The sequence below is a fragment of the Pseudochaenichthys georgianus genome, chromosome 11 (genome assembly GCF_902827115.2).
Source record: "Pseudochaenichthys georgianus chromosome 11, fPseGeo1.2, whole genome shotgun sequence".
Classification (NCBI taxonomy): Eukaryota; Metazoa; Chordata; class Actinopteri; order Perciformes; family Channichthyidae; genus Pseudochaenichthys; species Pseudochaenichthys georgianus.
In genome coordinates, this window is record NC_047513.1 from 5,980,856 (window position 1) to 5,992,186 (window position 11,331).

General features: G+C 39.9%; 1 protein-coding gene across 1 annotated transcript; it reads left to right on the forward strand.

Annotated features, from left to right (window-relative positions):
- Positions 1 to 209: 209 nt before the first annotated feature.
- LOC117455261 (serine/arginine-rich splicing factor 6-like) lies at positions 210 to 8,287 on the forward strand. Its single transcript, XM_071204785.1, has 6 exons — positions 210 to 418; positions 2,015 to 2,313; positions 3,911 to 4,017; positions 4,122 to 4,336; positions 4,708 to 4,785; positions 7,416 to 8,287. The coding sequence occupies exons 1-6, from the start codon at positions 312 to 314 to the stop codon at positions 7,888 to 7,890; spliced, it is 1,281 nt and encodes a 426-aa protein (XP_071060886.1). The 5' UTR covers positions 210 to 311; the 3' UTR covers positions 7,891 to 8,287.
- Positions 8,288 to 11,331: the final 3,044 nt, after the last annotated feature.

Consider the following 11,331-nt stretch of genomic DNA (forward strand, 5'->3'; position numbering starts at 1 on the left):
TTAGGGCACATTCCTATTTAGTTCATAACAAACTTTTCAATTGACCTTATACTAATAGGAATTCAATTAATCTCGTCTCAATATTGATAGGTAATAAGATTCTTAGCTTGTGATACCTTTTACCTGAGAGACTGAACTCAGGCCAAAAGAACCCAAACAGAAGAGGCCGCGCCCCCTGCAGCTCGGACCTATTGTACCAAAGGAGCGCGTGTATGTATAGTTGCAGCCTCGCGCCTCCGGTCTGTGTGCTCGTTCGGTTTTAGCCGGATCTCACATTTCGCTACGTTAGCATACAGTAGCTAACACACAAGATGTCGAGGGTGTACATTGGAAGACTGAGCTACAGGGCCCGAGAAAAGGACGTGGAGAGGTTTTTCAAAGGCTACGGGAAGATACTCGAGGTCGACCTGAAAAACGGGTAACATTTTTTGGTGTTCTGTCGGTGCTAAGCTAACGCCTGCAAAGGCCGAAAACGTGCCGTCTAGGCCTTGTTGGTCTTGTGCCCAGCTAATGCTAAGCTAGTCGTTAGCATATTTTATCATTACAAATGAAAACTGTGTATAATGTGTAATGGACTGAGGTGTTTGTTTTGTTATCATTATTATTCTTCTCGAAACTGTATCAAAGCCCATATTGCTGTTTATTAGGTAACGTTTGGGCTATCTCGGACAACGCTAACTAGTTAGCTAAGGTTAGACGTGGCAATGTCACTGGCGGCCTTGTATACATCAAGCTAAACAAGTGCAAGTGCAGCCAATCTCGTATTTAGCTTCGATCCTCGCGAATGCACAATACTTTAGATATGGCAGGGTTCTTTTATTTAAGATACTTGGTACAATCAAGCTTGATATGTCCGTTTCAAAGGTCTCCATCGACGCTATTCAGTACAGCATTGATGGAGAGCATTCATAAATAATGTATTTATGAATGCTCTTTGTTTGGACTTGAAGGTTGTTGTTTATTTTTAATCAAACATCAGCATCATGATTCACAGTACATTCAATCGCAGAAAATGTCAAATTCCACGAATGCAATGTTTTTTTTAAACGTGCAGCTTCTTTGATATAGACCAGTGGTGAGTTTTTTTTAATTATGAATAAGGATCTGTTAGTTAGGTGCTAGTTCCTGGTATCAAGGGCTGCCAACGACGATTATTTGCATCACCCATTTAGTGTTTGGTCTTCAGAATTTTCGAAAAATGGCCACCAGTCTACAAGGAACAAAGTGAATCTACGCGTGTGCTCGTTTTGCAGAGCCACTGTCCATTATGTATGAAGTTTGCATCCTTGTTAAATCAATAGATTCGCAATTTCTGTATACGCCAGGCAACTTTGGGATTTAAGTGTTGGCTGTGTCGTTGAAGACTATCTTTGTTTGAAACTCTTGAAAAAGGTTCCATTACTCTTCCAAAAATAGATATCCAAGTAGCATTTTTGAATTTCTGTTTTAATAGACATTCATACTTGTGTAGTCTAACTGAAGAATAGTTTGGTTCATTATCAAACGAATATAAATTCACCAAACATCAAATTGTTGCTAATATAATTGTATTATTTGCATATCATCAATCAATATAACCATTTAATTAATTAGCAGACTATTGACTTTATACACATTTCTAGTGTGTACAGATATCTTAATTAGTAAAGTTACTAGTAGAAATAAAACATGTGCTAGTAAGAATTGTATATGAACTATCTCAGATTTGTTTTGTAACAAGCCATTAAAAAAAAAATATATATATATATATATACACACCAAGCCGTGTAAAACGCATTTCTGAGTCACCATTCCTTGTCAAAATCTGGAAATAAAGTTCATTCTTTTCAGCCAGTAAAATCTAAATTGCTATCAGTATGCCATGCTGATAACATCTTAAAAAGCCCATGCTACTCTTTCTACATAGGGTAGTGGTTGTGTTTTGGCCAGTTTGTGCCCACCTGACTGACCGATTATGAACTCAAAACATTTTTTTGTAACCCGATGTTAAAACATTTTCTCTTCTGTTGTAAAGGTATGGGTTTGTTGAATTTGATGACCCCCGTGATGCAGATGATGCTGTTTATGACTTAAACGGCAAGGAGTTGTGTGGTGAAAGAGTCATTGTGGAGCACACCAAGGGACCCCGTCGGGATGGAGGTTATGGTGGTGGTGGAGGTGGTGGTGGTGGCGGAGGTAGTAGTGGTGGAGGCGGCGGCAGAGGAGGAGGAGGAGGAGGAGGCGGCGGCGGTGATAGAGGAGGCGGCGGTGATAGAGGAGGCGGCGGTGATAGAGGAGGAGGAGGTGGTGAAGGAGGAAGAAGCAGCAGCAGCAGTAAGTGTTTAATAAAGAAAAGTTATTTTTTATATGTCATTGATTGGGGGTTTCATTCATTACTGGGGGAAAAAAATCTAAATTTCAAAGGGGTATAATCTTGAGCTTGTCCTTGGTGGCTGATGTGCACTCAATTGATATCCTAGTGTTTGTTCATGTTGGTGGTACTTAAGCTCACTCCTTAACATAGGCTTTTCTTAGTCACACAAGCTATACCTAAAAACGATGGAGTGCAAAATAAGTTAGTCTGTCCACAATGTTCACCAATACGTGCGTTTTGATTGATGGCATATTATCACTGTAGTCTCTAAATATGTGTGAATAGCAAGATTGGTTAAAATGCTGACAAAATAGAAAGAGTAAGCAACTTGAAGATCTAGAACCAGTTCACATGAAGATGTATAAAATAACATTTTGGTCAGTATTGTCGAGCTCTGTTGGTACCTTTTCTCGATGCCTAATGAAGGAACCCCAACTTGTGCATCTTTAAATGAAACTCCTTACACCGATCCGCCACGCCCTCCCTTGTGCCAGTTTTTGCTTTTGTTCTGGCCCCATTGATTCTTCCAGGTTTTCGATGACCTGTTTAACATAAATGAATGTCTCACTTTCAGATAGGGCACTCTAGAGCTGCAAGTTTGTTTTTAATTGTCTTGCAAATATTTTAGCACACGGTGTACAAGCCCCACTCACGACAGCATTAAAAAAAAAGTTATTATTATTGTGTGCACCAAAGCCACCAATGACTTGAAGAAAAGTCTTGGGTTTACCATGTAATGGTTTGAAAATGCAGTTACATTTGATTATGTGATGAGGAAATGGCTTACTGATGGAAAGGATATACATGTCTTCATTAAATACTGTAAAAAATAGCCATTTGATTGTTAAATATCTTGTAATCTATTGATGTCTTATTCCGTTTTTAATTTCATTTACAATGATTGTCAATTTAAAGGTAAAGATTTAACAAAGAACCTCAATGTTTTAATTGGAAGAGTCCTTTGCTGACTGCCTGCCCCTATTGCTGGCCATGGTGTCCCCCCTTTCCAAGAGTGTGGTTTGACCATTCTGGGCCCCTGGGCAGACCAAAAAAGGGAGCCATTGTGAATGAAGACCGCTTTTCCCATTAGGCCCAGGCCGGGTGGTGAGGATGCCATGGGGGTTAGGAACAGATGTGGGTTCAGTTCTTATGGGTGCCTGAAAAAAGAACATGTTTTGTAAAAGTAAAATGTTTTTTCTAGATAGGGTAGCTTAGAATCTTGCTTTAGTTCACCGTAAGTACTTCCTCAAACAGTTTTTCAGTTTCTTATTTAGAAAATAGGCACATAGAATTTTTTTTTACCAACATTTGCTAAAATGATAAGCTTAAAAATGTACTTTATAGGTTGAGGCTTTTGAATATATATTTTTTAACAAATTATAAATTCAGCCTTTTTTTGTAATACTTTTCCCACCTTTTGCTTTGCCCCTTTTTTCTTTTCCCAAGTCAATATTGATATATTTGGTAGTGTGTAGCTTGGAGATTAGCATAAATGTACCACCACAGTTTGTTTGGGGTCCTCATTTTTCCCCCTGTCCTTTCCCGTTACCTCAAAAGGTGGATATGGTCGCTTTGGAAGAGACAGATATGGTCCACCCATAAGGACAGATTATCGGCTCATTGTTGAGAATCTTTCCAGTCGCTGCAGCTGGCAGGATTTGAAGGTATGAAGATCTATTTGATCCATAGCCGTTTAGAACACCAACATATTCTTCAGTTTTGTTTGTCTCGCAGATCTACTTAATGATATATTTGCTTTTCCCTTAAGGACTACATGAGACAGGCAGGGGAGGTGACTTATGCCGACACCCACAAGGGCCGCAGGAACGAGGGGGTGATAGAGTTCAGGCTCTACTCCGACATGAAGAGGGCTCTGGAGAAGCTCGACGGCACCGAAGTGAATGGAAGGAAGATCCGTCTGATCGAGGACCGCCCTGGAGCCAGACGCAAGCGCTCTTATTCTCGCAGTCGCAGCCACTCCAGGTCAGACCGGTTCTTTAGTTTGCTGTTATTTGACGTGAGTTCCTGATGCATACTGCACGCAAAAAACGTAAGACGAAGTTAAACTGCACAACAAAAAAGGTCTTGAGCAAAGTTTAAAAAAGGTGCTGGCTTGGCGTCCAATACATCTTTATAACAATAAGTGAAGCTCTTGTACAGCATTGTACTTGGATGTTGCCGGTGATGGTGGCTGCCGTGTCTTTGGCCCCTCTTTACATTCTCTTGCACTATTTTATCTGTTATTTATTTTATATATTCATGTTAGACTGTTGGAGGAGCCTGTGCCCTATCTACACGTGACAATAAAGCCTTGAATCTCGTACCTTTTGCCAACTGTTACTCTGTTTCCTCAGGTCCCGCTCCAGGAGCCGCAGGTCTCGTAAGAGCCACAGCCGCAGCGAGAGCAGCAGCCGCAGCCGTTCCCACTCCAGGTGAGGATCAAACCTATCAGAGGGCTGTCTACTTAATAGTAGGGCCGTTGGAACTCATTTTGGGACTTAAATACAAATAAAATAGTAAAATCAACAATACGTTTCCCTGTCAAGATAGTAATCTGCAGAATACGTAAAGGTCCAGAAGAAATATGACTTAAGAAGGGGCAACCTTAAAACTCATCTGATAACACTACATTGCGTCCATGTAAAGTATGAGGGACTGCAGCTAATGCAGGAAACAATGAGTTTTTACTTTTGCCTCACCCAATCACAGGGCAAACCATCATTTGTACTTGATCTTAAATAATACTTTTAATTTCTATCTTAAAAATCGTGTACAAAACTTATAACCACATGCTGATCGTGCCGTTTGCAATTCAGAAGCCGGTGCATTTGTAAGTAAATAGTACATTCTCAGTGTGCGAAAAAGTACACGTCCCACCGTCCGGGACGTGTTATTTACAATATCGGACAAGTAGATCTTTCAATTGACTTGTCCGGCGGACAAGTGACGTTTTTCGCCCTGATTTATTGACAAATTATTGATAAATTCAGTTTACAAAAGGTAGAACTCATTCGCAAATTGTACGTGTTCGCCATTGTTCGTTTAGAAATGTTAGTTTCGGTTCTGCTTGTCGATTCATAAGGAAATGCATCTCGCCGCTTTCTGTACAGTTAGACGGGGCGGGGCGGGAAGTGTAGCACAGTGGCAGGGTTGGGAAGCAAAACTCGGTTCCGAGTAGGAACAAATAACAATTGTCCGGTCCTGGGATTACTAAGGGTTGTGAGGACAGGAGGCGAGCCGAGCCCCGCGGACCGCAGCTCTCTCTATGCTTTGTATCAGCTGATCGCTGATCTCTCTCTCTCTCTCTCTCTTTCTACACACAGCGGATCCGTTTAACAGCCTCATCTTTGTCAAACTTTCTTATGTTCTTCCTCTAACACGTAATGAAGCGTTTTAGCTCCTGTGTTGTTAATATTGACCGCCATTTCCTTTATGAAGTGAAGCAGCCTCCCTGTCTTTGTCCTCGCGCTGTCCTCACATCCCCGGAGGCCCGGACCCCCAGACTCGGAGGAGCAGGGATGTCAGTATTGTTTATGAAGCAGGGTATAGAAAGTACATTATTGAAATGAAAATACTATTTATTTACTTTTACAAACAGTGAGCAGCTGGGCAGCTGCAGCATGTGTGTTGCAGGACATGTGTAAGCGTGCAAGCGTCTTTGAGTTGTAGAAAAGCGCTAGGCCTATCGGCTATAAATATAATGTATTATTATTATTAGGTTATGTCCTATGTGTTGGACATGTGTGGTTGGACTCTGTCTCACAGGCAGGTTGCAGTGTAGCATCAGAGGAGACTGGGCCAATTGTACATTCTCAAACTGCACCACTTAGAACTAACTAAACAATGCAGAGATTATTTTTATATAATTGTATTCAATAACCGTAAGAAATTCAACAGTATGAAGTGATTCGTAAATAGGAATACAGATTTGACTTAATATTTTCATAAATATGTCATGGGACTTATTTTTACCCTCTCAAAGAACCGAAAATAACCAGAATTGAAAAGCAGAACCAGAATCGTTAAAATCCAAACGATACCCAACCCTATATGTGATGCAGTAAAATCTTACCGCTCACTTACGTTAGCGGTGTTGTAAAAACTGTGGGAAAATGTAAAATACGATGACGAAGAAGAAGATTCCAGTGGCCCCAATTTGTGTCCATTCTGGACAAGTGGAAAATGTATTCGGACAAGTACATTGCCAAACTCACTTGTCCATGGACAAGTACTCTCTGAAAACTTTTTCTCACACTGATTCTAATAAAAGGCTAAAGTGGAGAATTCGCAGTTATTAATATTTAAATGTGAATTCAGAGAGCCCCGTCTGAATGTATATCGTTTAGTCGTAGAAAGATCATTTCTGAGGCTTGGTTTTGGCAATTTGATCTCCCAAAAGGCGTGTGGCACAGTGGGTAGGGTGTTGGGAGTTGGGATCAGGGGAGCACTGGTTCAAACCCCACTGCAGTCAGCATGTCGTTGTGTCCCTGAGACACTTCACCTCAAAGTGCTCCTGTGGGGATCGCCCACAGTACTGAGTACGTGAGTCGCTTTGGATAAAAACGTCTAACAAGTGACGTGTGATGTAACTAATGCTACTGCTGCCTCTCAGCAGCTGCCATTCAAACACGCAAGATGTGGGCACACGAGTTGGTAGTAAGATCAGAGAACGTGTATAAATAAATGTTCACAAGTCAATGAAAGTGCAGGGGTGCGTGCACTCGAGTACATTTAGAGTATATCAGATGATGCTGGTAGTGGCGTGATATCTACAGCTGTTGGAAGTGTAGCCTGATCTCCTACAGCTGCATTTCTCAAATACTGTTCTCACTGCCATCTTGCATTTCAAACTCCTCTTGTCCTTATTTTCATTTGGTTCAGAACCTTTATTTGAAATTATATTTTATATTTGCATTTACGTATAATACATTTAATATACCCGTTTTTCCAGTAAATGATTGTGCCTGTTGTGATGAGCTTTGTGTAAGAGGGCATTTAGTTTAGCTAGGTTGAGGTAGTAAGAAAGTATAAGTAATCTCAACTGTCTGATCTTTGTCCACAGAGCGGCGTCCCGCTCCCGCAGCCGATCTCGTAGCAAGAAGGATAAGCTGAAGGTCAAGAAGGAAGAAGAGGAGCGCAGCAATGGCGCGCCCAAGAACAAGGACCGCAGCAGGAGCCGCAGCCTCAAGAGCAAAAAGAGCAAGAAAGACGTCAAGAAGAAGAAGGATGACTCCAGGTCTCGCTCTAGGTCTCGCTCCAGGTCTCGCTCTAGATCAGGAATTAAAGATCGCTCCAGGAAATCAGGCTCCAAGGGCCGTGAGCCAGTTAAGAGCGAGGACGAGGGGGCTGAGCCCGAGAGGGCCTCCCGCTCTCATTCCCGCTCCCCCGCTGAATCAAAATCCAGAGCCAGGTCTAAATCAAAGTCCAAATCCAAATCACGTACCCCCACACCTGCCAAAGCCCGCTCCCACTCCCGCTCCCGCTCGGAGTCCCGCTCCAAATCCCACTCTGCCTCTCGCTCCCGTTCCCGCTCTTAGTTCATATTTTTGACAGTTGTCATGAGCCCTTATCCCAGTGTCTCCCCCCTGCCCTCATTTACATTCCCCAGATCCCACAACACTACCCCTGTTTTTTGATAAATAGCTGTAGGGTTCCAGGCATTTGTGCTTGATGTCTTTTATGCACATGCTACTCCATTTCCTTTGACTTTTACGCAACATATTTTTTCATTAGAGCTGTATCGTATGGGGGTGTTTGTAAAATAACAGGGTGCAATCTCAGTTTTATAAGTTTAAATGATGGTATGTGTTTTAGCCTTTTTTTAATCAAGTGTAGAAGCATACGGTTCGGTGGAATATGTCCTAACGTCTCCTCACCTTTTGTGAAATTCTTGTATCATTTTATTTCCGATTAAAATGAAATGCCTGTTCTAAAGTGGTCTTGGATTTGTGTTTTTGTATTGTATTTGCTCAGCTGGGTACAACCTGTTTTTAATGGATATTGGTATGATATAAGTTATTTATTTTCATGGGACAAAAGTGAATGGTACTGTTGGTTTGGTGCGATGAACCCATAGCTGCAATGTTCTACCTGGCTAACATAATGAAAACTGACCAAGGAAGAAGTTAATTGGATTTTACATTTTTAGATAAATATTTAACAGCGTCTGGAAAAGTCAGGTTTTGAAATAGAACTAGAAAAAGCATTTCCTGCTGTAAACTGTATTTGTTGCTGAATTTAGCAGAAAAAGCTGAATGGTCTCTGTAGCTGCTTTTAGTTACAAAAAACAAAGTGTTGCTGAACTTAGCGGAGAAATGCAGAAAAGTGAAATGATTTGTATCATTGTTACAGCTCAAATGCATTGCAATGACTTTGTTGAAAACTTGAAAGTGACATGTTAAACTGGAAGAGTAGGAAAAATAGTGAAGAAGCTTAATATTTAAAAGGTATAAACAACATGCAGCCTCAATGTCCTGAAATAGCTGAATAAGTTAATAGTTGAATGGTTTCTGCAGCTGAAAGTAGGCTGAAGGAGTTAGATATTAAATGTAAGTAGTAGTGAATTAATGTGTATTAAGAGAAAATAAAGTAAAAACGCTTTGAAAAGCTTCAGAATATTTTAACTGCAAACTTTTGAACTAAAACCGTGTGTGTGATATAGACAGCCATTGTTTGTGTGCGCGTGTACCAGTCTGTCTGGGCATTTCTGCTCTGATTAGATGATGGCCTAGGCTGTACCAGACGTCCCCGTTTGTATAGGCCTGTCCCCGGTTGAAACTGTCCCCGGAAATGTCCCCGTTTTTTTAATATAAGTTAAAAAAAAACACATAGCAAGGTGAAATAAAACGTTTCATGATGTCAGGAAACACTGGGTAAACAGACTGTGGTCAAGCCAGCCCCCACTTCGGAAAACAGTCAAGCCAGCCCGCACGTTGTATTGCGGTGCGCGAATATCCTATGCATTACGGTAGAGGCCTGTAAAAACTACCTTCAAAATAAAAGCGTTTACTCGGTCAATAACAAATATAACTAAAAAACACACCAAACATATTCATATATACTGGAGCTTAAATTAAGAAATATGTACTATATAATGTGATCAATAATAATATAAAACAAACTACATATAACTCCCACATCATAACTGAGTGAATGTAAAATGTAAGGATACAGTTGTGAAGACGTATCGGACATTTCCACTGAGTGACTAATTTCAATTGATGTTGACACCATCTCACAACACTCCTAAAATAACATTACTTTCTGAAGCACAATTTAAAATGTATGCTATTTAAAATCTCAAATTAGATCTATTGTCCATCTATATTTTGATTATTATTTAATGGAAACGGTCCATAATCAAAGAGTCATTCGAAGTCAATCCAATACTTATTTCACTTCAGGGTGATAGCACGAGACCCCATCTAGTCAATCAGAGAAAATCAGGACAATCTGATATAGTTTCAAAATAAAATACTTTTGAAATCTCATATATGGGATATCGTCCTTATGTTTAAACTTTTAATACAAGAATAAATAAAAAACTGTCAAATTATCAAATACTTATTTCACTCCAGGGTGATAGCAGGACACCCCATCTAATCACTCCGAGAGAATCTGGACAATCTGATGTAGAGTTCCAAAATAAAATACCTTGGAAGTCTCATATATGAGCTCTCATCCTTCTGTTTGTATCCAACAGTTAAAATGTTCAAATTAAATTGAACCAGAATTGTCCCCCTTTTTTCATTAACAGTGAAGAAAATTGGATATGTTAATGATATTTGGACCGCAAAACTCAAAATGTCCCCGGTTTTAATTTTGAAAATCTGGTCACCTTATATTCAGGTTTCAATTTCATTTTTTCTTGTTGCATTTATTGAAAACTCCAATATCAACGTAAGAGCTTGTGCCTCTTTGGGGGTGCTAACACTTAACCATACACTTTATCGTTTACTTTCTCCGTCTTTATATGTAGATATTACTTTTTCTCCATTAATCTCCGTCATGTTGTTTCCATAGCAACAACAACTTCCTTTCAACAGCGATAACTCTTCTTCAAAATAAAAGCGCCAAATTACACTTAAGACATATACAACCTTTTCAATTTCAAAGAACACAAATTGGGTTGTATACATTAACACAAAACTATAAAACAACAATACTGTAGAATAACAAAATGAATGCCGTGAATAAACCGAAATACACGTGTTGAAGCGGTTCGCTGCTGAATACTACGCTACGCAGTAGTCCCCCCCCCCCTCCCTCACTTCATGCCCTCAAGAGGCATTTTGTTTAATTTATTTTTATTTTTCAACGTAAGAGGTTTTTCCTACAATTCAAGCATAAAATGATGTCCCAGGAGTGTAGGGTTTTGGAATTATGGCAGTTTTAAAAAGAAAATGTAAGGCGAATTTCAAGCTCTCCTCCACTCTAGTGGTGACATCACACATTCTAAACTAAAGCCTCAACGAGCTGCCCAATACACACTCATGTTAAAATCTGAAGAAAGCCTCTTTACCAAGCTCCAAACTAAGTTAAATATCTCAAAAAGTGTAAAAGATATGAAAAATCTGAAGAACAAGTTGTATAGCCGAGGGTCTTGTGATCATTTTAAAGTTGGAATGAAGTCTGTAGCTGAAAGTATGTGGAAGGAGAAACATTTGGCACAAGGTGTAGGTAAAAGAGGATTTGTAGCTTCCTCCCATTGACTTCCATGTTAAAAGGAGTTTAAAAAGCAGAATATTTTGAAAAGTATGAAATATTTTGAAAAAGTTGAACGTTTCCCATCGATTGCTGAAAAGGCTGAATAGTTTGATATTCTAATGGTTTCTGTAGCTGAAAGTATGCTGAAGTTAATCGACAGCAAAGTATTGGTTGAAATAAGAATAAAGATTTGAATAACTGTAAACAACATTCGCACTAATAAGAAGAAGATATAAAGATTTGAAGAACTATAGGGGTTGCACAGCATTCAC

What these genes read in the sequence shown, in the direction of transcription:
- LOC117455261 (XM_071204785.1), top strand. Translation starts at nt 312, where the DNA reads ATGTCGAGGGTGTACATTGGAAGACTGAGCTACAGGGCCCGAGAAAAG. An exon ending in GCAGCTGGCAGGATTTGAAG is followed by an intron (nt 4,018 to 4,121) that starts GTATGAAGATCT and finishes TTTTCCCTTAAG; the next exon opens with GACTACATGAGACAGGCAGG. An exon ending in CGCAGTCGCAGCCACTCCAG is followed by an intron (nt 4,337 to 4,707) that starts GTCAGACCGGTT and finishes CTGTTTCCTCAG; the next exon opens with GTCCCGCTCCAGGAGCCGCA.